The 25,842-nt window shown below is 39.4% G+C and overlaps 1 protein-coding gene across 1 annotated transcript in view; it reads right to left on the bottom strand.

Moving 5' to 3' along the window:
• The window catches only part of LOC128748234 (roundabout homolog 1-like), a 106,810-nt gene that overhangs the window by 74,743 nt on the left and 6,225 nt on the right, over nt 1–25,842 (bottom strand). Inside the window, exons 7-10 of the mRNA XM_053846795.1 lie at nt 18,539–18,628; nt 17,900–17,954; nt 13,814–13,899; nt 12,324–12,454 (exon numbers count right to left, since the gene is read on the bottom strand). Coding sequence (XP_053702770.1) covers nt 12,324–12,408 — 85 coding nt within the window. The 5' untranslated portion in view covers nt 12,409–12,454; nt 13,814–13,899; nt 17,900–17,954; nt 18,539–18,628. The remainder of the gene's footprint in view (nt 1–12,323; nt 12,455–13,813; nt 13,900–17,899; nt 17,955–18,538; nt 18,629–25,842) is intronic.

Genomic DNA, 25,842 nt, shown 5'->3' with positions numbered 1-25,842 from the left:
AGTCATAGAGATGATCTATACTGAAATAACATATGTTGTAAAACACCCTTTGCTATAATGTTGATCAATGAGTTCATATGAGCAACAAGCAGTTCTCTGTCCTTCAATTGGAGGGGTCAACTAAGGTTGCCAGATGCTGTCAGGCACAGCCACACAATAGACAAAACTTTGAGGAGGAACAAAGCAGTCGCAGGCTTTATATCCATGACGCTCATTTATCCAACAAAAATGCACGTAGCTCACCGCAGGTATGTGCATTCATTGGCAACGCATTCCTGCACATGTTCATTCACAGTGTGAGCAAAATATTGCCATTTCACACACAGCACAGATATTCCCCATTTATTCCCACATTCGCTAATGGGAGGCGTCAGAAAGATTGTACAAGGAATGCTTTTAGCATCAGGCTTTGGCATCGGCTGCTCCCGTCTAAGAACAGTCAGTTATCATCTGGGATGGCTACAGGTTTTCTTCTGTTCTGTCTCTAATCTGTAAAGTATGAGCTGAACTTATGCTACAGCAGTCTTCCTTGTCTGGACTTTTTTATCCACACGTCCGGCACTCCACCTCCACCTCATCAATTAGGAATACCTGTGAATATCAAGTGTCAATCATATATCTTCATAACTTAATGAAACAAACGCCATATACAGTATTTCCCCAAGATATATCTTGTGGGATATTTACATCCATAATAACAAACAATTTAAGCCACAGTACTTCCATAATCTTTAGTACTTGGTAACTTGACAAACTGATGAAACTAAACCATAATGCTTAGAAAGACCATACAGCTAGATGGTTAAAATGACTTTTAGGAGTGTTTGGTCTTTCAAAATAATAAAATTATATTGTACAATGGTTATTATTATACTAAATGGTTTGTCTTTCTTGAACACATCACAGCAGCTATTATCATTACATGTTATTATTTCTTATTTCAGTTCAACGTGGAAAAAAATTGACGATTAACCACTATAAATGTCAAGTCTAATTTTCAAAGTTGAATAACAAAGCTTTAGAGATTTGTGTAGCATGCATAAGATGAAATGTATAGTATGTATATTTATTGAAATTAGCAGGATGGGGAAAAAATCTGGGGACTAAATCAAATGACTGTCAGTAAATATAGACCATTGATGGAGAAGATCATATGTATCAGGGCAAAGTTAAAGTGACAAGCTGCTGTGCAGAAACAATAATATGATACGAATATAAATGGATGAATGTGAAAATATATATTGGAGTGAGTGTGATTGATCTAGTGGGTTTGGGTGCCGGGAGTGGCATTTTTTTTTTTGTCAACATCCTTGCTGATGCTGGTTATCAAAGTTATACATGAATAAAAAGTAATGCATTGTTTTGCTTTTCATTTGTTTCTGTTTGTTCGTTTAATTGGCTATTCCTAAATTATATTGTGTTTTTGTTGTTTACTCAAGCACTTATCCAGTCACACAATTTTAATGTTCATTAAAACCATACAATATGCTAATAACTGGATGCATACAATCATGTTAAAAGAAAGAGACAAAAGCTATAACTAAGAATAGATCAGTTAGTCTAAGAAAGAGCTGCATGTTCAAGGAGATATGTTCGAAAGAACGCAGTTTCTTTGAGTTGCTGCGCTTTCAACCCCTTCGGTGAGGACACAGAGTGGAGACGGATCAGGCACGAAGATGAGAGGGACTGAGAAATGTTGGAGCAGATCATATGCACACCTGATGTGCTCCGTCACAAAACCAAGCCTTCTGTCTTTGTCTTTAAACAGACCATGAGCTGAAGCTGTCCTAATTGGTCATTTGTGAGTGGGTGCACCTTCTTCGGGTCTATCTAAGCGTGAAAGTGGTAATACTGCAAAGGATCCCCTCCAAAGCATATTGATGATATTGATTATTATCCGCCTGACTGGAGACAAGATGGGCCGCTTGGATATAACCTCCAGAGGAATCTCTGTGGCCGTACTATTGCTGTGACCTTTAAAGCTGTCTTTTTCAAAATATTAATTCACCCAATGACTTCTCCACCCACCCCCAAGGTAAAGCACTATTCCAATAGTACTTCTATCATCAACATTCATCCTAATCCTCGGCAGCCAAGTTGTGAGGTCACGCAGGGGAGTCTATTAGTTCCACACACCATGCGTGTGAGAAGGAAAGTGTTTTTCAGCCTCAGATCCTCTATGAGATTAACCACACTTTAAAGATTTGGCTGTCTTCACAGTCACTTATGACAACCACAAGACTATGAAAGAGTAGATTCATCTACAGATGTAATTACCCAGAGTGCTTCAGTGACCAGGGCAGAGGACTGGGGCCACAAATAGCCAGAAGAACACCACAAAACCAGAAGGAAGTCCTTGGGAGACTTGCAAATGCACAAGAGTCTTAAAACTGAATATTGGAGCGAAGGAGAAGAAAATCTGCTTCGTAATAAGTGTTTCAAAACAGCTGATCAACAGTCTTCAACAGTCAGTACTTCTCACAGTGCATAATGAAACAGACAGCGCTGAAGCATCAGTGCTTTTATACCCTACTTAAGCTTCAGAAGTGTCATACAAGAGCCAGGACCAACTTGCCAGAATCTCCCAAATCTCCAGAATGAAAAAGGAACCCAATGCTGATAGTGATCAGAGTTGATATAGGAAATATCAAGAAATAAAACATAATAAGAAAATATGTCACATGAGAAACATACAAGTCTTACAAGAGTGCGACTTTCAATTATCCATGAAAAGACAAAATGGCACAAGCTCTGACATTCTGTCACCACTACAACAATGAGGATCACGTTCAGGACAAAACAAAAGGCTCCACCTGCCAACAGTTAGAACACAGAACAGTGAACACAAGAGCGCATGCACCCTCTGATAAACATATTCCCTTGGGATATATGCTCACATACACGTATATTTAACACATTAAAACATACACAACAAAATTATTGACTGTGAGAAACACGAAGTTATCGTTGTAATTCAGGTAACATGAACAATCACCAGAACGACTACAAGTAAAGAGAGTAATCTTTCATGTCCCCTTTAACAAGAGTTCACAAGCAAAGCAAGGAGCATGCGAGGAAAGACTCTGCGTCACTCTGGGGATGCATAATTACGACCTGAGGGATGTGAGGGACAAAGCCGCTTTGACACAAACATGTGTTTCTAATAGCTACCATTTACACTTTATAAACAGGAAGCCATAGGGAAAAAGGACTTTTCAATGGCTATGCTTGGACTTATTTATGTCCAGTATTTTTTGGTAGCTGGAGGACCACATTTTGCAAGTCAGGTTTTGGTCCATCTGCATCTCCTCCTCCCATAATGATATGATGCCATGATGACCATGGCAAATTAAGAAGCTACCAGTTCTCCCACAGGAGGCAAAGCATTTCCGTGCAGACATTTGGGGCCATCATCAGTTCAAGCTTTCATTTAATCACTAGGCTCTCAAATTCCCATTTAAACTTGTTTAACTTCTCCATATTGCACCTGTGGCTCAGAATCATGAGGTACACTCAAGTTGCGATCAGGAACTCGCATACATACATACATACATCTTCAACTACCAGTCAGGTCAGGTTTGTGGTTGTGTGGAGTGGTGGAGCCTATCCCAGCAGTGGGCAAGAGGTGGGAATACACCCTGGACAGGCCGCCAGTCCATCGCAGGGAAATATGGAACTTAAAATACAAATCTCGATTTCGTACATTTAAGTTTATTTCAGATCAATAATTTACATACTGCAAAGATAATTCTACATTCATTTTGAAAAAACCTCACTGCTTGACTGTTAAGACGTGGATTAAAAAAATGCTTGAAAAAATAACATTTGACCTCAGACTCAAACAATCTGGTGTGGCTGTCCAGACATCACAGTACATTACACTGAGTTTTAAATGTCAGTGGTAATGTTATGAGGCCAGTTACTCACATCTGCCGTGGCAGTTATATTTTTGCAATTAGTCTGTTAGTAGCATAACTCCAAAACAGTTTACAGGAAATGTTCCCCTGATCTTTTATGACTTGCATTTCCCGTTTTATTTTGAAAACCCTGTTGCAGTCAAAAGCATGTGTTCCTGCCCTCTCACCTAGTGAGTGAATCTGAGGGATGGCTCATTTCTAGATGGCCAGCGAGAGGATCTAATATCCCTTCCATAGATTCAGTCGATATTACAGTTAATTATCAGCTAACCCACAAGTTTTTGTCTTGAGTGAAATATCAGGAAACGCATGTGACAATTCCCATTTCCCAAGGTTTGTCAGTTTAGTAACTATAATTTATTATGTAGCTGTATAATATACAGTTATTCATTAGTTAAATCAGATAGATTGACATTTTTTAAGGAAGTCTCTGTGTTGAATAACAAAAAATGTAATTCAGAAATTAACATAGAGATTATTACACCAACAAAGCAAATATTTAATATGTATTCAGTCATTCACTCATTTTGCATCCGACCTGAAGGACATTTCATTCTGAAATGATGTAAATTCAATGATCTTTGAATTCAAGGGTGGAGAAAAGACACAGAAGATCAAATGTAAACCTTCAAACTAAATCAAAATGATCGCATCAAGGGTTGGGAGAACACTATATTCGAGACAAAGAAAAAAAATAGAACTTGTGGTTACTTTGTTTTCCCATGAAAAATGAATGAATATTCATACAGATCATTTTCATCTGTACATCTCTATCAGACACAAAAGATACTCTGGGTGTGTAGAGGCATGATGGGTGGCTGGGGGTGTGGTTACTGAATACAAATACAGTACCCTTAACATAACTTTACATACAAATGGCAAAAAAAAAAACCTTCTCCCACAGAAACATCATGAGTGTAAAAAAAAAAAATCACTTTATAAATGACAGAGGGCTTCATTATGGACTCCTCCACTTTAACGAATATGATCAACCATGTAGAAATGATGTGACAATGGGGGGTGAGTGGAGGCGGCTCGCTTCCAGTTTCCTATAACTACCACATCTATACTGGTCTGTTGGTGCAAGGGGACGTTCCAAGCGCAGTCCCTCTTGGCCAATTTGCTCAGGAGCCAGGAGCTCAGTGAAGAGCGAGGATCACCTCCCGCCCTGCTCCTATGCAGTTGGCCATGTAGGGCATCAGTGTTCACCATTCCAGCAAGAGCTGCGAAAAATAGGTGTTGTTGCCGACAGTAACGGTCCGCGTGCGCTGTACTGAAACACAGTTCAACAGTGGAAAGAGTGCCCAGATCAAACTGGACCAAGTGAAAACGCAAAACAAAAAGTATGAGCGTTTACCTGAACAAGTCTGAAGAAGCAGCAGCAGTCCGTAAATCCAGCTCGAACACGCAGGCATCTTGGGGGAGAAGCATGTAATCCACACTACGGACGTCTCTGTCTATTTCATCTATGAAAAACTTGGACCAAGAACCAGCCGGTGTTTTTTTTTAAACTTCAAAAATACTCTTCTGACTGCGGCTCTAAGCTCTCTTTGCAGATCGGGTCTGGCATCGTTGCGATTCCACTTACTTACTCCAGAGAGTCTAAACTTCTTCAACCCTGACGCCGGTCACTTCACGGAAATAACGGTTCACGTGGTTGTCTCCCAAAAAAAAGTCGACAAAAGTCCAGTCCAGTTGTCGCAGTTAGAGTAGAGAAGCACGAGCGCTGAGAGACACGATGGTTTGTGGATGAAGCGTCATGCGTCTGTGCGCACATGAGCAGCTTTGACTCGCGCTGCTTTTTCTCCTCCGCTGAGGAGGTTCCACCGAGTCAGACAGCGTTCAAACACACAAGGACACACACAAGACACAAAGCATCAATGCGCTTCACATCCAAACCACAGCGATCCACAGCTTTGCAACCAAATAAAAACTATTTTAGTATACGGGGGATTTGCGTCCGCGTCAGTATCCACAGCAGAAAGACCACAAACATTAAGGTGAGACAAGCACAAGAGCAGAGAAGTAAGCGTTGAACATTACTACACGTCAATACCAGCCAGGAGATTCTTCTCCAAACCCCGAATCGATCCATCTTTCACCCCCTGACCCCTGAACAGACCACTGGGAAATTAAATGCCAAATGTGTTTTCGAAAGCGTCCTCGGAGTAAGGTTGTGCATTAATAACAATATGGTATGACATCTCAAACATTCTTGTCTCAATAGTGAAGGGGATTTGGAAAAGGTAATTCAAATGAATCAAGGACTTCTGCATAGCGGCGTCAAAAAATGGACAAGTTAGCACGCCATCCAGAGGTAAGAATACGACAACGCAGGCTGAAGTGAAGCAACTGCCCTCGGAAGTGATAGGAGAGTAGATGGATGATGGAAGAAATGAGGATATATACAGTTACAAAATAGGATTCATTCATCCACTGATCTATATAGCATCAATTGGTGCGGATGCAGTCCAATAAGAGGGGAACTGTGGACGTTTTAGAAACAGATTACCAGTCCATAATATAATATAATATAATATAATATAATATTTACATTCACACCAAGTCACACACTACCCTACAACTAATGTCCAATAAACATAATGTATTTATGTCTATTATCTAATTCAATTACGACGGTTACAACCAAACCAAATGGAAACCTTATTTTAATACCAGCAGTGTCACCAAGCAGAGGCAGTGGCTTAAAAGTGCCTTCATAGAGATGACGCACCGGGGATTGATAAAAAAAGAATGTCATCATTAAGAATAGCAATGAGTGCTGATACACTTCCTCCATACTGCATGGTAGTCTGACAGAAAAAGAAGCAGACTCTGGACTGGGTGTGAAAACCTCTCCATCAAAATGCACCATTTCAAGGAAAACTCCTTTAAAAATCAAGATGGGCTCCTCTATGAAACATGCAGAAGATGATTTCTTCCACATACAAGTCACCTTGATGATGAGCACCAACTTTAACAACTGTCGGATGGAGGAGAAAATGTCACTCTTCAGTGCGGCAACTGGGAACAACAAACTGTTGAGAGTCTGTGTGTCATGAGGTCCTGCAAAAGAGTTTTGTAGGACTTAAAAATAAATAAATTGGGCTACACAATATTAGTACCCCTCTGAAATCACAGGACTTCAAGTTACGTTACTTCATTTACGTTGAATAAAATTCAGTCAATATGTGCTCTTACTTAAATTCCACAGAGACTGAAAAGGAGCTGAGTGAAGAACAGTTCTCATAACTTCCATCCCTTATTCCCACTTTTTCAAACAGTGGTTGTGTGCAACTGTGTGTCAGCTTGTGTCTGCAAGAGGTCATGATAATAATGATGATAAAAAAGGTAATTATATTTGTACAATATCCACAACCAAAAAATATATTATTGTAAGGAGGCTATAGAAGACATAAGGCTATTAAATGCAATGACATGAGCCATTGCTTAGTCATGCACGTGACACTTGCCTCTTGTCCAACATTCTCAGTACACAAAGGTCCACACATTGTAAAATTAACTATTCAATATTGAATTATTTTCCCCCTACTCTATCTGAATGAATTGCACGTTTTTTTTGTGTTTGTTTTTTCGGCAGCCTATTTGTTGGAGGTGAAATATTAATCTAGAACACTGGTTAGCAAAACAACGAGAGGATACAGTTTCACTCGAGGATTTGTGCGACAACAGGTGCAGTGCAGATTGCATGTGAAACACATCAAACGTTTCACAATTTGGCACATTCCTAAGCATCCCCAACACTAACATTTTCAGGAGCAGATGGTGAAAAAAACGGGATAAAAGAATTGCATGTCTTTGTAGCTCCGCTACACAGAAAATGGCAGACACATCAAGACTTGCTGCCAAAAACTGAGACCTATTTTTATTTTTATTTTTTTTCACTGCAATGCCACTGGTTCTGTGCCAAACAGGAAAATCTATTCGGAAAACTGTATTCCAGGAATTATATTTTTATAGAAATTATTCAGTTTTGTCTCTGTATCATTTTTTTTTTAATCAAGTGACAGTCTGTTTGAAGAACGTCGAGGATGATGTCAGTTTTGACTCCTCATTTCTTCCTTTTTATTTAGCAGTCTCTTCCCCCACTCTCATCTTATCCCCTCCGGGCACTTTCATTTTCCGTCATGTGTTTAGATCTCTGCTTATTTGTCAGAGCTAGATGGGAATTCAAAGTCAGCCTTCCTATCCCACTTTCAATTTACAGTTGCAGATTCAATATCAGCTCCCTCTTTGTGATCCTGGTCACCAACTGGAGGCTCTTATCAACTGGTGAATGTGCTTTCAATTTTACAGATCCCAAAACCGGACTATTAATCCGTTTGGGTGAAGACTCTGTATAAAAATGTGCAAGGTTTTATGTGCCAGAATGAAAACTGGAGTCTGTTACAGTCTGTTACAGCAAACGAAAGACAAATAGATTGAAAGAAAACACATTCGCCACAGGAACTGGGAGCTGCTCCTCCAGACCACAGCCACCACAGCACACATCGTCATCACAACCGCTCACAAGGTGGTGATCAATCTCTGGCTCTCTGAACATCACAAGGGTCTTCACAGTGATAATATTTCCAAAGCACAGTTGTTCAGATTCACCAGACCAGAGACATAGTATGTGTCTGGTTGTTGATATCAAAACACTTTTGTAGGACCTCATGAACCACAGAATCTCGGCATGTCTGTTTCCAGTTGCCACACTGAAGAGTGATGTTTTCGCTTCCGGTGAAGAACACAACAGCAGGTCAGACTCAGGACACACATGCATGAAAAAATGCTCAACAGATCATTGAGTTCACGGTAGTATCAAACAGTGTGGTCCAACATCAGCAATGGAAACATCAGTGTAGTTGTGACTCACTGCTTCACCATTGATCACAACGTTATACACGGTCAACAGTTCAATTCCAGTTCACTCTCTCCTCCCGTGCGGAACATACGTATACTCAGGTTACACAACAAAGAATTGACCCAGCAAGTCACACCTCAGCTGATTTTTCTCCAGACAGTAAAGGGCTCAATAAATTAGCTAGTGTTTGTAGAGTGAAGAGGTTTCATCATCTATTAAAGATTTAGATTTTGTTGTTGTACATACATACATACGTACTGTATATCTTCAGTTAACAACTGTTGAGTCCAGGTATCCAGGTAAAAAGCAAAGAACAGATGATTTTACATCGTCCACTCTGTACATCTTAGACAGTAAGTCCCTCCTTTTTCCAGCCTGGTATCATGAAGCTCTTGGATGGAAGTTTTGGATGGTTCAGTTGAGGATGAGAGACTAGGGAAAGCAAAACCTGTGCATGAGTGTGTGAGCAAGTGTGTGTGCATGTTCATTTTATATTCATATTTCTATTTGATCTTGCGCTCCTCAATGGTAAGACTGGCGTTAACTTTGAACCATCTACCTGCTGCTTTATCATTCATTATCTCAACTTGTTTAAAAGGTCAGTCCAGAATAAATGAAAACAATCTGAAATTTGAGAGTAACTATCAGGTTTTCTGTCCAGTATATAACACAGAAATACAACAGTTGGAATCATTATTCACCATGTGAATAAACACATTTTATAATTGATTCAACTTTTCTACAGTGGCCGCTGGCTAATCCTGCAGTAAAACGCTGGTGTTTCGCCTGGTCTCAGGAGCTGTCAACCACAAGACCAAACCAGAGGCACAATGCATTTGAATTAGAGGTTCATAACCACATCTGTAAGGCAACAACTTCTCCATTCTGATTTGAGGACTGGAGAGAAGACATAAAACAATGAACAAAGAATGTGAGAGTTTAAATATTTGATCTTAGAATCCCAAAAAGAATGAAATATCTGTGCACTGAGAATTTTAAGCATCTTTTATCTTGTGAACTGAGATGTGTTCTAGTTGCCTGGGGATTTTCTAAAAGCTCAACACTAACAGAGAAATAATACAGCCCTTGAGATACAAACACATCACACACCAGAGTACTAAAGATAAAAGGTCATGCCTGAATAATAAGGAACCGAATAAGCAGCTACTCAATAGTCTCAAAATTGTTCTGTCAGAAAAAGAATAGAAAAGACAATCTTCCAAATTTTGAACGCAACGTAAGATATAGAAGAAGCACACCTGTAGACCATGGTATTGTAGTACCTGTCTTAAACATTCTCTGCTTATTATAGCGAGTAACAGTGCAGTGAATTGCAACATGGTCTGTCTTAAATAGTAAACAAAGGATTGTAAATGGCATAACTGTGAGTTAAGCTTTGCTCATCGACGGATGACACAGACTGGACCTTTGTAACTAAAACTAGTCATGGTTGAATGCTGCTTCTGAAGGAGATTGTTCACTGGTGACTTCATGCTTCCTTCTGTGTGTATCTGGACCAGATAATAGAGCAGGCTCCCCTTAAATTAAATACAATTTAATTACGTCCTCTTAAAAGACCATGGTCCCTTCAGTCACACTAGTCTGGTAGCAGATGCCTGGACTGTGTGAATGCCATCAAAAATACTGGTGGTTGTCAAAGTTTGTTAGAAGTGTCAGAAGGTCATGTACCCACTGGTGGGCAGGAGTCTTCCAGCAAGACAGGACACAAAAATCACTCTATAATGGTCACAAATAAAGCAGTCTCATGGCCGCATCATTCATGGATAAAAAGAGACTGAATTCACTTGTCATTTTCAAAGTATGTATGTATACACAGACGGTAGTTTTATGGTGGAAATATTGCAATTTCTGACAGAATAGGAAGGCTATTCATATTTTTGGCCACAAAAGAGTGTATGTGAATAGACTGGATTCCAACATTTTCAAATGCTTGTCTAGATCCACTAAACTATGTTTCAGTTTTGTGCACATGACAATGTCGCCCGAACAGTAGTGCCCAGGTTGGTTACATCTCTCAGTGACCACTGTCAACAACATGACTATACAGACTGATGTGGCCATGTTCAGTGAATCATGTCATTGTTGGAGTGGCGTATGTTTGGTCTGCAGTGGTACTGTGCCTAGTTTAAAGCTGAACATGTAGCCAGCCTAGAGTCCTCTGGTGCAGTGATGCGTGTGTTCTGACACTCTCCATCAATACAGAGCCTGTGTTGCACTTGACCACAAAACCTGACTCACTAATCATACATTTCTGAATGCATTATCTGTATTTAATATTAAAAGCTTCAAGTTGTCCAGAATGTACAAGCACGATTTGTTTCTACAAAATGACCACTAGATAGTGCTGTGGTTCCAGCAGCAAAGCGGCAACGATTTCATTAGAAGATTTTTCAGACACAGAAGATATTTTCGTTCATTTGCTTTTACAATGTGATGTTTTCATTTCAAGGTTTAAAGTGTAAACACCATGGAAGTAGTAGAAAGTGACCGTTTCATTGGTACTAGAATGAAATGGTGATCCTTAACCGAATGAGTATATAAGAGTATATTCTGTTTGCTGTTTTTGAGATATCATCTGTCATGTTGTTCGCCAAGAGATCGCACTAAAATGCACATCAATTTTAGTATACGGCGTACTGCACATAAAGCATTATGTTCTATCCACATTCCCCATCAGTTTCCACAGGTTTGTCAACATGTTTACAATCTTGTGCTTCCCAGTCACACTTATCCATTTTATGTTATGAGTCTCCACATCTATAGACTTCATTGGTTGTCTTCATATTCTTCTGCCCATTTCTAACACTATTTGTTCCATGTGTCATGTCTCTCCTCTCTTTGTGTCCACACCAACTGAGTCCAGCCTTCCTCATTACACCTCTGAACTTGAGCAGTTACTCTGGACAATCCCAATGAAAAACCTGAGCATCTTCAACTGATGACTCTGCTTTTAGTCTTCATGTCAGGACTACTTTCTCCAAACCATACATCACAGCAGGTCACTACAGTCCTATAGAGCTCAATCCCGGAAAAGAATCATCATATACTTGGTTTTGAATACAGGTAGTATTTGCTGGAAATAACTGCGGTCTGGTTTTACAGTATATGAATTGAAGAATGACTGCTCATCTACCTTATGAAATAAATAAAGTACTGAACCGCAACACCAACAGCTTGGAGCATAATTCATAATATTCAACAACACATTCAAAAAAGCATTGTACATCCCCACACATCACTCTCATCTATTGAGTGGCATTCAGTCGACAACAGGACAGAAAAGCGAAATAAAATAGATATAAATGTGAGAATTATGTTTGTTATTGTTGGGGAAGTGGATTGGGGGGAAAAAACTACTATCCTAAACAACGGACAAATGATGTTGATAATTACGTCGGAATGTCCGCAAGAGTCTATGGAAAATCATAAATGATCACAGTGACATTATCACAACTATTGCTTTTAAGCATGAAAACAGTCAAGTACAATGTCATTATAGAAGGGAAATGGCTTTTAACCTGATGTGAAATCCAGAGTGTCGGCTCGCCTCAGCTGGCAGATGTATAAAAGGCTGAAGAGAACAGTGAAGGATGCAGGCAACATGATCCTGGACACGCAAAGTGCTTCTTATGTTAAGGATTTCAACACCCTGTAAGGAAAAATAGTACTTTCATTAGACATGTACAATGCACAATAACTCATGACTGATGATACGAGCCTAAGGCACAATACTTTTTTGTGTGATCATGGTTTTCTTCGACCACACTTGTGGAAGCATATGTGACTTTTGGAAGCTTCAAATCATGTACACACAGTACTTATTACATTTATTAGGAGTTGGAAATTCAGACTTAGTGTCTCGGGTAAATAAATAAATAAAAAATAATTCTCCGTCAAAATAGAAGTTGCAAGAACAAAGTCTTATGGGTTGCAAACAAAGCGACACAATTCTGGAGTCAGTTTGGGTTACTGAAGTAGGGGAATGGAAATAAAATGAAAACAAGAAGTGTCAGTGATGGGTTATGCTAAAAATAGCCTCCATTAACTAAAAAAGCAGACATCATATTCTATCTTACTTCCTGCTGAAGGTTATAGACTGTTCAATAATGTTATTTCATTTTATTGTTCAGCTCAATTTAAGATCAGATTTAGTAGGGGTGTAAGAAAATATTGATGCTCTCAAATATTGCAATTTCAGCAATGTTGTAACACCATTTAAGATGAAATATTGCAATACTTGCTTGTGAGAAATTGAAGTTGTCTGTATCGATATACATAGACATATGGAGCTACATTCGTGATGTGTTTAATAATAACCTTATCTTTTTGCGTCGTGAAGTAATTTTGTTGATAAAGAGAGCGATTCATTCCTCTGTTGGACTGAAAGTCTAGCTGGACTGCCGTCATAACAATAATACACCATACACAACACCTAATATTGTACTGCATAATCTGATTCTCCCCCTAAAAATTATGGTTTTGATTACAATATATCACTGAAGTTACAGTATCGCAATGTATTGTATCACCACTCCTGTGTCGGGATATGTATGGTATCGTAAGTTACCTGGTAACACACAGCCCTGATATTTATACTGCATATTTTCATTCATATTTATACTAACCCTTTTTTGAAAGTAACTAATCTAAGTAAGCAATGTCTTGCATTAGGTGTCATGTTGTTTGCATTTATCCAAAGTTTAAAAGTTCAACTTTCTTGAAAAGCAAAATACAGAGCTGAAATAAGTTTGTGTCCGATACATGAAAAAAACACATTTCTACACTTCATTTATTTGTATATTCTTCCTCAATATTCCTTTGTTATGTGGTCTGTTCAAACAGTAATGAGGCTGATTTTTCGAGTGATAACATCGTTCTGGAAGTAGAACACTTGTTTCAATGTGGCAAATGACCAGCGACAGCCTGCATCTTCACAAGTACTTTTTTGTTCTCAGGTTGATGAGCATGAGTTTGCACCTAAGCAAATTCATCTCACTCCTTCTAGTACCTGGAAATTGAGCCCGTGGATGAAGCAGATTTGTGCAGCCTGTAATTCTCATCCTGATGTCTTGACTGTTTTCTTCTGACTTGCCCCTGATATCACACAAAAGAGCGACATGCCAGAAATGCTCAGTTTGTACCATCAACAATTAATGTCACTACAACTTCCAAAAATATATTTGGATCAAATTTCCTAACATTGCTTTACATATTTGGAGCGGGGGTGTTTTACAAACCCTCTCACTGAGTAAAATGATGTCTTTGTCCACCAACCGCCCTGCTGACAACTCGAATGTAGTGTTCTACTGTGCTCCTCTAAAGGCAAGAGAGACAGACAGATGGACTTTTCTCTGAAGCCACTGAACATGCTGCCAAACTGTCGCTGTCTATCCAATCCACACTTACTGACGGAATGCAATATACCATAATGTCGGAGGCAGACAATCAATGTCTGAAATATAGAGACATGGTTTCATTTTCGTCCCATTGTTTCCTCTCTCTGACGCAGAAAAGTGACGCTTGCCCAACAACAAAAACACTAGTGGCAACAGACGCATAGTAGTGACAACACGAGGCGAGAGAAATAAGTCAGTTCTACTGATCAGCCATCTGCGATACAAACAGCTTTGCAAATCATTCAAGCTGTCTGATGGACAGCCAGATTGCTGCCTAGTACTGGCACCTCCTGCCTACTGACTCACTGCAACACTAATTGTTCTGAAAAATGAGCATCAACCGCCAGTATGGTGAAATGAGCCAAACAGTTGAGCACCAAACTGTGGGGCATTGTTGTTATGGAGATTTAGATGAGGCTAGATGCTCGCACCGGAATACTGAGTAACAATGACGAAACATAAATGTAATATATTAAGATTGGTATGCATTAAAATAGTCATGTCAGTGCTTGTTTTCAAAAACTATTGATGCTGAAAGGACTGTAAAGGCACAATGCTTAAGAGCTGAGCCAAAAGACAAGACCATGCAATTCCATCTCCTATCCCATGCTATGCTGATAGGACAAGATCACTGATACAATCATCTGAAATGGATCAGAGATGAGGAAGATGTCAGTCAGACTTGCTGGAGAGAATCATCCCTAGTGGCTAGAAATGTTGTTGCCGAGATATTGTCCAAGAAATAGATGACCCCAGAGCACTTGAAGAGGATACATATTAGATCTAACCCGGGGCCTACTTGGTCCTTGCATCAGAGCACATGTTAAGTGAGAGGAAATGAAACATCCATCAAAGATGGATGGTCACTTCAGCGAGGTTTATAGAATAATAAATGAAGCACATCCCATGTAACCCTTTTTTAATATGTAGTTGGTCTAAATGGACAGTTCAGAATCTGGCCAAGTGCCCAGAAGAATTCTTCAGTTTTGGAAGAAGCATTTTGTATACAGGAAACCACCAAATGGATCCTTTCAACGCCAATAGAATTGAACTGCATCTACGTTTGACCTCAGCAACAGACATGTTTTTCTTGCGTCGCAGCCCTGTGTGTGAATGAATGTGTGACTCATTGCAAAGAGCTTCGTGTACTAAGAAAAAAAATATAAAAGAGCTATATATACGAAAGAAGCATTTATTTAGTGTGCAGAATGTTGGGCCAAGAGATTAATTGACAGATCAGAGCACTAAAGGAATCCACAAAAACTATTGCTCGGTTTAAAGAGAAAGCTAGAAAGCTGAACATCCACTGAAAAGAGTCAGTTCAGGTTGCTTCACATTGATACAAGGTCTCTGCAAATTCACCGAAGTCAACTTTAAGACTCAATATTACAGCTTTTGCTCTCACGAAATAAAACCAAGTGGCAACTGCTTGCCTTCAGGAAATGGCATGTTATCACACTGGAAACCGATTTCTCCAAACCGACATGACCGATGAGCTGAACAATGAAATATATTTGGTGAAAACTTAGTCCAGATAATTCTAAATAATACGATTTAGATTAGATAGATTTATAAAGCAAACCATATTTTGGAGTTGTCAAGGAAAATGACACACATTTTGGATTATGTGCTACAAAGCAAGAAGGTCATGGTCGGTGTCCTGTCTGAGTCCATATGTCCACTCTCCCACTTTGTTCCTGACATTTCAACAAAATACAACTTTCACTACCTTTTCTATTCATTCACATTGATCCAAATTGAATTACTGCTGTCCCATCAATGTTAAGCATGAAGCATGTATCCTGAAAACATAAATAGTGATCTGACCTGCAATAATATCTGAAAATCATTAAAAACACCTTCAGATTTTATCACTATTACATCTGTGATATTGTTATCTGTCAGGAGTTTTGTTGCTATGCCAGAAATGAATATTATGGTATTTATCATGTGAAAACAGCGTATAGGCAGATCTGACTGAAATTAGAATTATTAAATATACATACACAATCGCCATTCTTATCAAACATGAGCTTACACTATATTCTATACGGGCTCACAAGAATATTATTCTCATAAAAGTAATGACAGGGGCATATCATGTGGACATATCTGCACCGCCTCTGAACTGAGGGGGACAGGCGGCCGATCGGAGGTGACGCCTGCACTGATTTCCCTTTCCTTCTGTCCATCGAGGAATAATCACAGTTTACCATCTAACATATTGTCAATAAGACAGAGCGCACATCCCCCGTACACCGAAGTAGACAGATCACATACTGTAGCGAGCACTGGAGCGTGAACAGAATCCGCTCTCTGAAGCACCCCCCACACCCCATCCTCTTACAGACATCACCACGCAATACCTCACAGCCCACCACCTCCATCTCTTTTCCCGTCAAAGTTTCATTTCCTCCTACACTGGACAAGTATGTGCAATGCATATGATATAAAAGTGTCAAAAGGTGCAGGCAACACTCATTGGTCGTCAGGGGTATTTCATCTTGAATGCCAATGAAGCAAAAGATGAACTATTTCAAAGGCCCTGAATTTGCATTGAAAAGCCAGCTGCGTTCACATCTACTTAAGCTCATCTCTCTGGCACTTGGATTAACATAGCCAAGCATAGTCCCTCTAAATAGATCAATGGCATTCCAACCTTTAAATACGAGTATCATTCCAGGTGTTCCTGTGCGCTAGCTAGTTACAATGTAAACAGCAATCATCAACTCTATAATACATTGAAATTGCCAAGTGAACTTGTTTTCCAATCAGATCTTCATAGGAGAGCGTGTCAATCCAGTGAGAGCCACTCAAATATTTGACCCAGTCGCAGCCCAAAACGTAGGCACTAGATCACTGTCAGTCAAGACTTGCCTTAGACATGAAAAGTTCTTAACAACACCTGGCAGCTGCAAGTGACACATGGCAGCGTCTTCTGGGGGAGAAATAGATGAGGAGACATACAGGGTTTCATCACTGCCACTTGGACGTATTAAGGGAGCTATCGGTGTGAAACAATGAATGTCAAAAGGCTTTTCCCCCTCAGTGTAAGGATATGTCTGCTGATCTGACACAGTAACAAGTCCCAGTCAGCTGAGGCAGTATGGAGGCTGGGATTTTGGGCAGCTTTGACAGCCAAATATGAGGCAGTGACATGGGACAGAATTTCTTCTGATAATATTGAGAAAAAATAGTCAAAATCAAACCCTATCGAAAAACAGTAAACGGTAAAATCAGATGATGAACTTGACAGACCTAATCTTGGAGACATGCATCAAGACAGAGACTCCATTTCATAGTTAAACTGTACAGATAGGGCTGTAATACAACAAAAGTTTGTAAAATTAAAGTTTTAAGTCAAATGCTTTCCTCTTGAAAACATCTTCTTACTCCAACAACCCAACATCACAGATACAGCCAAGAACACTGTCAAGAATAACCTCAGAGATCCTGAAAGGTTGAGCAACATACTATAGCATAACATTGTAATGATCGTTGGCCAGTCTTGCACTGACTAAATCTCCCTTGAAGCTACATTTACAACTGACAGAAAAAGTGTGATTCATTTGCCATTAACTGTGAGTTATCTCAGCTCTAGTGCGATAATTGAGATTTAAAATTGAAATCCATTGGCAGCTTCATGTGTGGCAATAACATTTGTCCTGTATTATTACTCAGGTGTACAGCAGACTCACATCATCACATCATAGCTCCATGCTGGCTAGTGAAGGTCGCCAGAGAAGGTAAAGTCTGGTGGGAAAAAAATTCAGTAAATAGCGGTGAGACATAGTTTTGCAAGTAATAGTGTAGAAAAGAAATATAATCTTCAAGACTAAATTAAATCGATTCAGTAAATAATTAAGTTATTGGATGTCATTTATTTTAAAAGCAGTCTAAAAAACACTGTGACTCATTGGGGTTAAATATCATATCTAATGATAAGCTGTTATGACTTCATGGACATTATTCTATCAGCTCATATTGTGTAGGTTCTCAGCATGCTCGCTGCCTTGCCAAAATCAGATGTGAATTTAATGAAGCAACTTTAATGACAATGTTTTTTGCTTACATACATAACCGTGCATTAAATGAAGGTATCCAAAAAAAACTTCTGTCACTCACATCCAGATGCCTCTTACTGTGACCCCTATCTTAGTGAAATTGTAGGAACATTTGAGAAACATGTTCACATTTTGGACAATGACGAAAATGCATAGAAGTGTGCTGTCTGCTCCTCAGCTTACAGCTCACACGTTATCTACTTTCATGAGATCCACTTCAATGAATACTAACATATCAGCATTCATGTCAATCGCCATAACTTTAGAACTTACCACTTCATGGAATTCCGCCTGTCACATTGTTCCTTCTGCTCTGCAAAAGCCAGATTCTCTGCTCAACTGCGTATTTGAGAGGTCCATGTGCTTAAAAAGAAGAGCAGAGAGAGGAAAAAAAAGACAATGAAATCATGTGAGAGTGTAAAATAGAGAGGATTTTCAAAAGAACGTGGCGCTGCCAAGGGAGGAATACTCCATCTGTGTTCCAAGAGGCGCTATCAGATAGAGTGAATACAAATCACAACCATACCTCTGCAGCAACCCGGATCTAATATCCTCAGGGTCCTAAGGCTGACAAATTCCTCCTGATAAACCCTGACAGCTCAAGTAATCAATGATGGGAAGCCCCTTTCTATTATATGCAATAATTTCAGCTACATTCAACCTGTACTGGAATATCAAATTAGATTTGACCTGTATTTTTTCAGCATTTTACTTTGTGTCTGCAATGCTTTCAGTAATCCTGACGACCTGCACAGAATCGCAGATCACAGACTGCGATAGAATACGGAGAGAGACCCCAGTGTTGTTGCTTCACAAATCGCACAAATGCATCCTGCAGCGTTGAGGTTCACCTGCTGTGAAAGCACCATCTCTCGCTCTTCTGCTGTGTGAAATTCAAATTACTTTGTATAGTTCTCCATACTTGCTTATTCCAGTCTTTGCTGGACAGTCTGTGGAGGGCATAACAATATTTATGACATACAGCAGCGAGGGAGCGTATTACGAACACAAAACTGTGGAACAGCTTGAATTCAGAAGATGTGTGTGTGTGTGTGTGTGTATATATATATATATATATATATATATATATATATATATATATATATATATATATATATATATATATATATATACACAGAGACACACACACACGATTCTTGCATTGAGTAAATTGTTTCTCAAATATTGATTTTCCTTTTCATTTTATTGAAAACAGTGTCCACGGTGACTAATGATTGCCCTTCTTCGGTGTAATGAACTGTGTAACAAAAGACGGACAGCACTGCAACATTACTCTCCAGCCATTGACTTTAATCTACCTAATACAGCACTGGCAGGCTCGGTGGATTACATAAACACACTGGCTTCATCTAATACACATTGGTAATACATCAGGGACTATGAACATTCCCTACTGTAAATTCTGACTGCATACACAAAGCAAGGTATGTGTTTGAGAGATGTGGGGAGAATAGCTCTGGGATTGTATGAGAAAAGACTGACAGAGAAATGTAGAAAACCTAAATAGATGACAAGGATGTTGTCTATGAATGTGATATCGGATGCGGGTCAGAGGGCTTGACCTGATGAGGCAATGCTGTGCGGTAGCGAAGAGACAGCAGCAGGCATGACGGTTGCATCATTTCTCACAATAACACCCTTTGGAAGCATCAACAAAACCACATGCAAGTTACATGGAAGCAAAAAAAGGTGTAGTATATTGCTCTTCAAGCGGACTTTTGTGTCTGATGTCGATGCAGAAGTCAGCCCTCTGTGTTGCATGTCGATTATTTAAGCTTTCAATTGACTCAGACTGAGAAGTCTTGACGATTGTCAATATGTCACAACGACCATTTACAAAAACAGCCCAAGTACAAACAACCGAACACAAATATAAGCTGGATCCAGGGTTGGTGACTTGTTCAGAGTGAGAGGCACCCTGAACCAAAACGCCTGCCACAGCATCCTGCAGCGTCATGCAATACCCTCTGGGATGTGTCTAGTTGGTCAGGGGTTCATCTTACAGCAAGATGATGACCCAAAACATAAGTCCAAGCTATGCCAGAACTATCTTGCGAAAAAAGAACAAGCTGGTAAACTTGAAAACATGGAGCGGCCAGCACAGTCTCCAGACTTAAACCCCATTGAGCTGGTTTGGAATAAAATGGACAGAACAGTGAACGCAAAGCTACCCACAAGTGCCACACATTTATGGGAACTTCTGCAACAGACATGGGAAGAACTTTCTGAAGAATATTTGATTTCTATTGTAGAAAGAATTCCTTGTGTGTGTTGAAGAATGTGAGGCTTGCATTCACTTTCCTGCAAAGCTGAAGGTTAATTTCAAAGAGGCTTGTGTGGTAATCTACCAAACCCTGGAGGAGGCATTCCATGCCCACTGCTGCATCACCAAAGGAAGCAAGCAATGGCATTGATCGACTGAGAGTTGCACGTTCAGAAACCTTCTGAAGTGTAACAGTGTAACAGCATGGTCCAAGAGATGAATGATTCATTTATATATTGAAGTGATCAGCATCAGTGCTATTACTGTGGTCAACAATTTACATTTACTTACATGACTCTGGAGAACAAAATGGACTGGCTAAACCTGTCTGAGAAAAGAAAATACAAAAAAAATACATTATAAGAACTGTTCTTCTCTCTGCTTCTTTTCGATCTCACAACTAAAGGAATTGTTCCATCATTCATTCCTTAATTTAAACACTAGTGGCAGAATAGCGTTTGGAGAGGGAATTTAATCAGGTGACACATTTAGAAAAAAAATGGAAAATGCAGCAGTCCCTGTTCAAATAAACACCGACGCTCAATAAATGTTCTTGTTTTATCGTAGTACTATTTGGAAAAAATATCTTTGGACACGTCATATCTAAGCATGTCCGTCTATCCTTTTTGTTTTTTTTCTTTGCGATGACAAAAACATGTGACACATGTCATGTTTTCACCATTAATAAAAGCATCATGGCTCTTTATTGTTTCAATATGGCATGGAAGTAAATGCAGCACTGTAAAGTGGCTGGTGATCAAACCAATAATAGCTCGGCCTGACAGTGTTGCAAATGTTCCAATCCATTGTTGACAAATATCGATGTATGTATAGAGCAAAACTTCTCATGTATTACACCCTGATTGTTCCTATTTATGCCGCATGACCAGGTTTAATTAGATTCAACCGGTCTTCAACAGAATGTTGAGATGGTGCCGATGCATTTTTTCTGAACAACAGTTGTTTATCCAGCAAGCCTTTTCAAAAGAAATGACTGCTCTCGAGATATAAATATTGAAATGAACAATCAGGCGTTCATGCTTTGTGTGCTCTTGTCAATAGTGTCTGACAGAAAGGATTCACAGTGAACCTGCAGCAGATGAGTGGGCACAGGAGAATGTTTCCCAAAACAATTTCTCTTTTAACCACACTCTTATCACAAGAGTGTTTATCAAGAGCTTTCATCCAACTCAGCAGGGCAGTTTTGAATTAACCTGAAGTCAATATCATGGTCATCTATCATCGTGACGGGGGCAGACTTTAGAGTGTGACATTGAAAAGATTAGTATCTCAAGAGCACATGCGTTTTTTCCCCTCACAACAAACTGAGCCAGTCAATTCTGATTTAAACCTCGAATCAGAGGCAGCAAAAAAAAATAAAAATGACAGCACAATTAAGCAGCATGGAAACACCGTGAGGAGAGAAGCCTGTAGGCGTTCTAGAACAGGGGTTCTTAACCTTTTTGATCTCGGGGCCCACCTTTTCCAGAGCAAATGGATCCGGGGCCCATTCAAGGAATAGAACTGACTCATTGCTGTGATTTCTGATTTCAGAATAACTGATTCATTTGTGTTTAATAACTACACATGTAAACAAACCAAAACCTGAAATGACATGAGACCATGTGATCAGCAGCAGAACCAAGGCATGTTAAAGTAAAGGGTCTGATCGCAGTCTGGGCAGACAACATCGTTCCAAAACAACTTCTCAAACTCCCAGAACACTGAGGTGTGCAGCTGGGAGCTGCAGGAAAATTGCGCTCGGGAACAAGAGCACAGCGGTCGGGGACTGAGTGCATGAGTCCTGGTCCACTCATCACACTGATGCACAAGACACGTCGCAGCTCGGATGATAACAACAACTACAACAAACTTGGAGGAAGCCCTGAACAAAAGCAAAACAAAAGCATCTGTTTGCTTTTGTTCAGGGACGTTTTTCGCTACACAATATTTTTCAGGGCTATTTTTCGCTACACAATGGCCACTACTGCTCAGTTTAAATAAGGTGATATAAAAAAAAAACTCGAATACAGCCATCATTGTGATTTATTGTGCTATTGTCAAACTGATGCAAAATAAACAATATTTTGTTGTTTAAATGTATGTATGGGTCCATCATTTGATTCAGTAAGATACCAAATTCATTCAAATTGAAAAATGTGGCTTCTTGTGGCAAATATTCTTATACCATCAAACTGTGATTAATTTAGATAAATTAATCACAAATTCTCCAATTATTTAATTTTTTTATCGAATCCCACCCCTAATAATAAAACAATATCGAAATATCATAACATATTTTCTTTTTCATTACTAAACTTTTAAGAAGATATGTAAAGTGTAAATGAAAGTATCACCATAAAACATAATTCATTTTAAAAACTGCTCCAACAGGTGAACAGTTTTTACTGTAGGGGGCGCCATCACTTTCTTCATCGTTTTTTCTTTTCAAGAACTTCTTCATTGTTGGTAACTATCATAAGTTTGCAACTGTCAAGTCAAGTCAGTGACTCGCTATTGCAGCCATATGTGTCACAGCCCAGAGGTGTAAAACAAGAAACTTCTCGGGGCCCTCTAGGGGGCGCTCGTTGCCCAACCATGGGCCTCGGCCCTATGTTTAAGCATCACTGCTTTACAACACAAAAACCTTAAGTCATTTGGGTACAGCACATCGGTTGCGGAATTTATTTTTAAATATCTTTGCACTGTTTTATGGTCTTATTGTAATAATCTTTATACACCATTTTAGGCTCTATGAGGTAATTCTAATAACCATCGATAACCAAGAATTTTGCAACAGCATCATGTTGTGTTAAAGGCTGTGTAAGACTTATTACAGCTCGGCCATAAGTATTAATAATCATAACAATCATGGATTCTATTTCTGGGCTATTTTGTTAACGCTTAACAAGAGTAAAAAGAAAACTCTTCCCTTCACAGAGTGGTCTGAGTTTAGTTACAGTAACTTATACACTACTAGGGGGATGAATGAAGTGCAAGTTCCATTACCCAAAGGCCCTGGTGGATTCGGATCAATCTTGTACATCACAAGTTACATTTATATATGTACACTATACATTTCTTTTTCTGCTGAGCATTCTCTTTCGAGAGCCATCTCAACAACACCAGAGGGCTTGTTCTTTTATTGTACCACATAACAGCATCGACGCCTCAAGTTCAACAGACGTGTACTCATACTTACCAGCAGCAGGTCAAATTACGGTACTGCATGATGGAGATGCACACTCAAAAAAAAAAAACATTGGTACATCGACCCACATAAACAAATAATACATGAGAACATATTTAAACTGCAGTGGATAGCTTGGGTACACTCCAGCTCAATACAGGGAGCAAAAAAGTGATGGGTGGATTGATGGTGGGAAAATCCTCTGTTAATCTCACAGATAAAGAAAAGCTACAGAGGCATATTATCGTTCATAAGTATCAAACACTAATTCATATTTAAGATTATTAATTAATACTTTAAAATAGACTTGTCGGATTTGACAAAAGGCAACAAGAAACAACCCAAACAAGGGGAAATCATCAAATCATTTCATTAGGTGTCTGAAAAGAGGACAAAGCCAGGTTAACTGTTCACGATGACCATTCATAATATTTACAACACATTTAATACACAGCCTGTTTTTCTGCTTTCTCTGTGTGAAATAGTTGATTGGCACTGCAGCAGACTGTGGAAGCCAAACAAAGCTATTTTTATCGATGGGCCATTATACGAGTGCTGCATGGGGAATCTCTAAGAATGCAATCCAGGTGTCGCTGCCCCTTGGTAATCTCCGTCGTCTTCAAAAATTCATTTTCTCTGAAGCTTCTCTTGAAAATGACATTCTGACACCATTTACATGGAAATCACTTCGCCCCTTCATCTGTAATAAAGACATGGACGGGGCATCTCAGAGGGTTGGTGCATTGATGGATGAGAGAAAATGAGAAAGTGTGAAAGAAGGGAGAGTGACAAAGGAGTTTGTACAAGTTAAAAGTCAGAATTTAAAATATGATGAGAGTAGATGAAAATGATGGTAATTATTGTCCTAGTACTGCGTGTTTAGTTATTTATTATTAGATTTTGTAGTGCATGTACATGTTTACAACGTTTAATATTCTTTAAAAAATGTCGAACAAACATTTAAGTTGTATTGCTAAAAACTGTATTGTTGATTTGAAAGTGCTTGATAAGTACAGGTCAGTTCATATTTTTTACGCTGATAGTGGAGCTGATTTTTATACTTTTTGGTCATGTAAAAAATAAAAAAAAGAGTGACGTAAGTATAAAAAGTGACAAGCCCTACTGATGACTGCAATTTTTAAATCATGACGGTGCACGGTGATGTCAATGACAAAAATACCCTTTAACAATCCTTCTTCTCAGAACTGCTGTTCAAGGCACAATGATGGATTCACATACGTGTCAACTTAAAACTGTTATGTTACCAACTATGAAACAGGAAATCGCCACACACAATCAGAAAATACCGCAGTGCTAGTTAAACATGGAAAACCATGAAGTGGACATGACATGACATGAAGTGTCCCTATTATTTACAGTGGGTTGAAAAAGTATTCATACCCCTTGATCTTTCCCACATTTTGTCATGTTCCGACCACAAACATAAATATATTCTATTGGCATTTTAGATGAAAGATCAACATAAAGTGACACACGATTGTGAAGTAGAAGGAAAATTATACATGGCCTTAATTTTTTTTTTTTTAATAAAAAACGTGATGTGCAAAAGTATTCAATCCTGTGTCAATACTTGGTGGAACCACCTTTCGCTGCAATTACAGCTGCAAGTCTTTTGGGGTATGTCTTTTTGGCCCATTCTTTTTTGTAGAACAGCAGATTAGATGGAGAGCGTTTGTGAGCAGCAGTTTTCAGATCTTGCCACAGATTCTCGATAGGATTTAGGTCTGGACTTTGACTGGGCCATTCTAACACAGGAATACGTTTTGTTTTAAACCATTCCATCGAAGCTCTGGCTTTATGTTTAGGGTCGCAGTCCTGCTGGAAGGTGAACCTCCACCCCATTCTCAAGTCTTTTGCAGATTCCAGCTGGTTTTCTTCCAGGATTGTCCTGTATTTGGCTCCATCATTCCTCCCATCAAATCTGACCAGCTTCCCCGCCCCTGCTGAAGAAAAGCAGCCCCACAACATGATGCTGCCACCACCATGTTTGACAGTGGGGATGGTGTGTTGAGAATGATGTGCAGTCTGACCAGAGCGCCTTCTTCCACACGTTTGCTGCCCCCCCCCCCCCCCCCCCCCCCC

Source organism: Synchiropus splendidus, chromosome 17 (genome assembly GCF_027744825.2).
Source record: "Synchiropus splendidus isolate RoL2022-P1 chromosome 17, RoL_Sspl_1.0, whole genome shotgun sequence".
Lineage (NCBI taxonomy): Eukaryota > Metazoa > Chordata > Actinopteri > Syngnathiformes > Callionymidae > Synchiropus > Synchiropus splendidus.
Note: the sequence above shows the minus strand (reverse complement) of the source record. Positions and strands in the feature narration are given on the sequence as shown.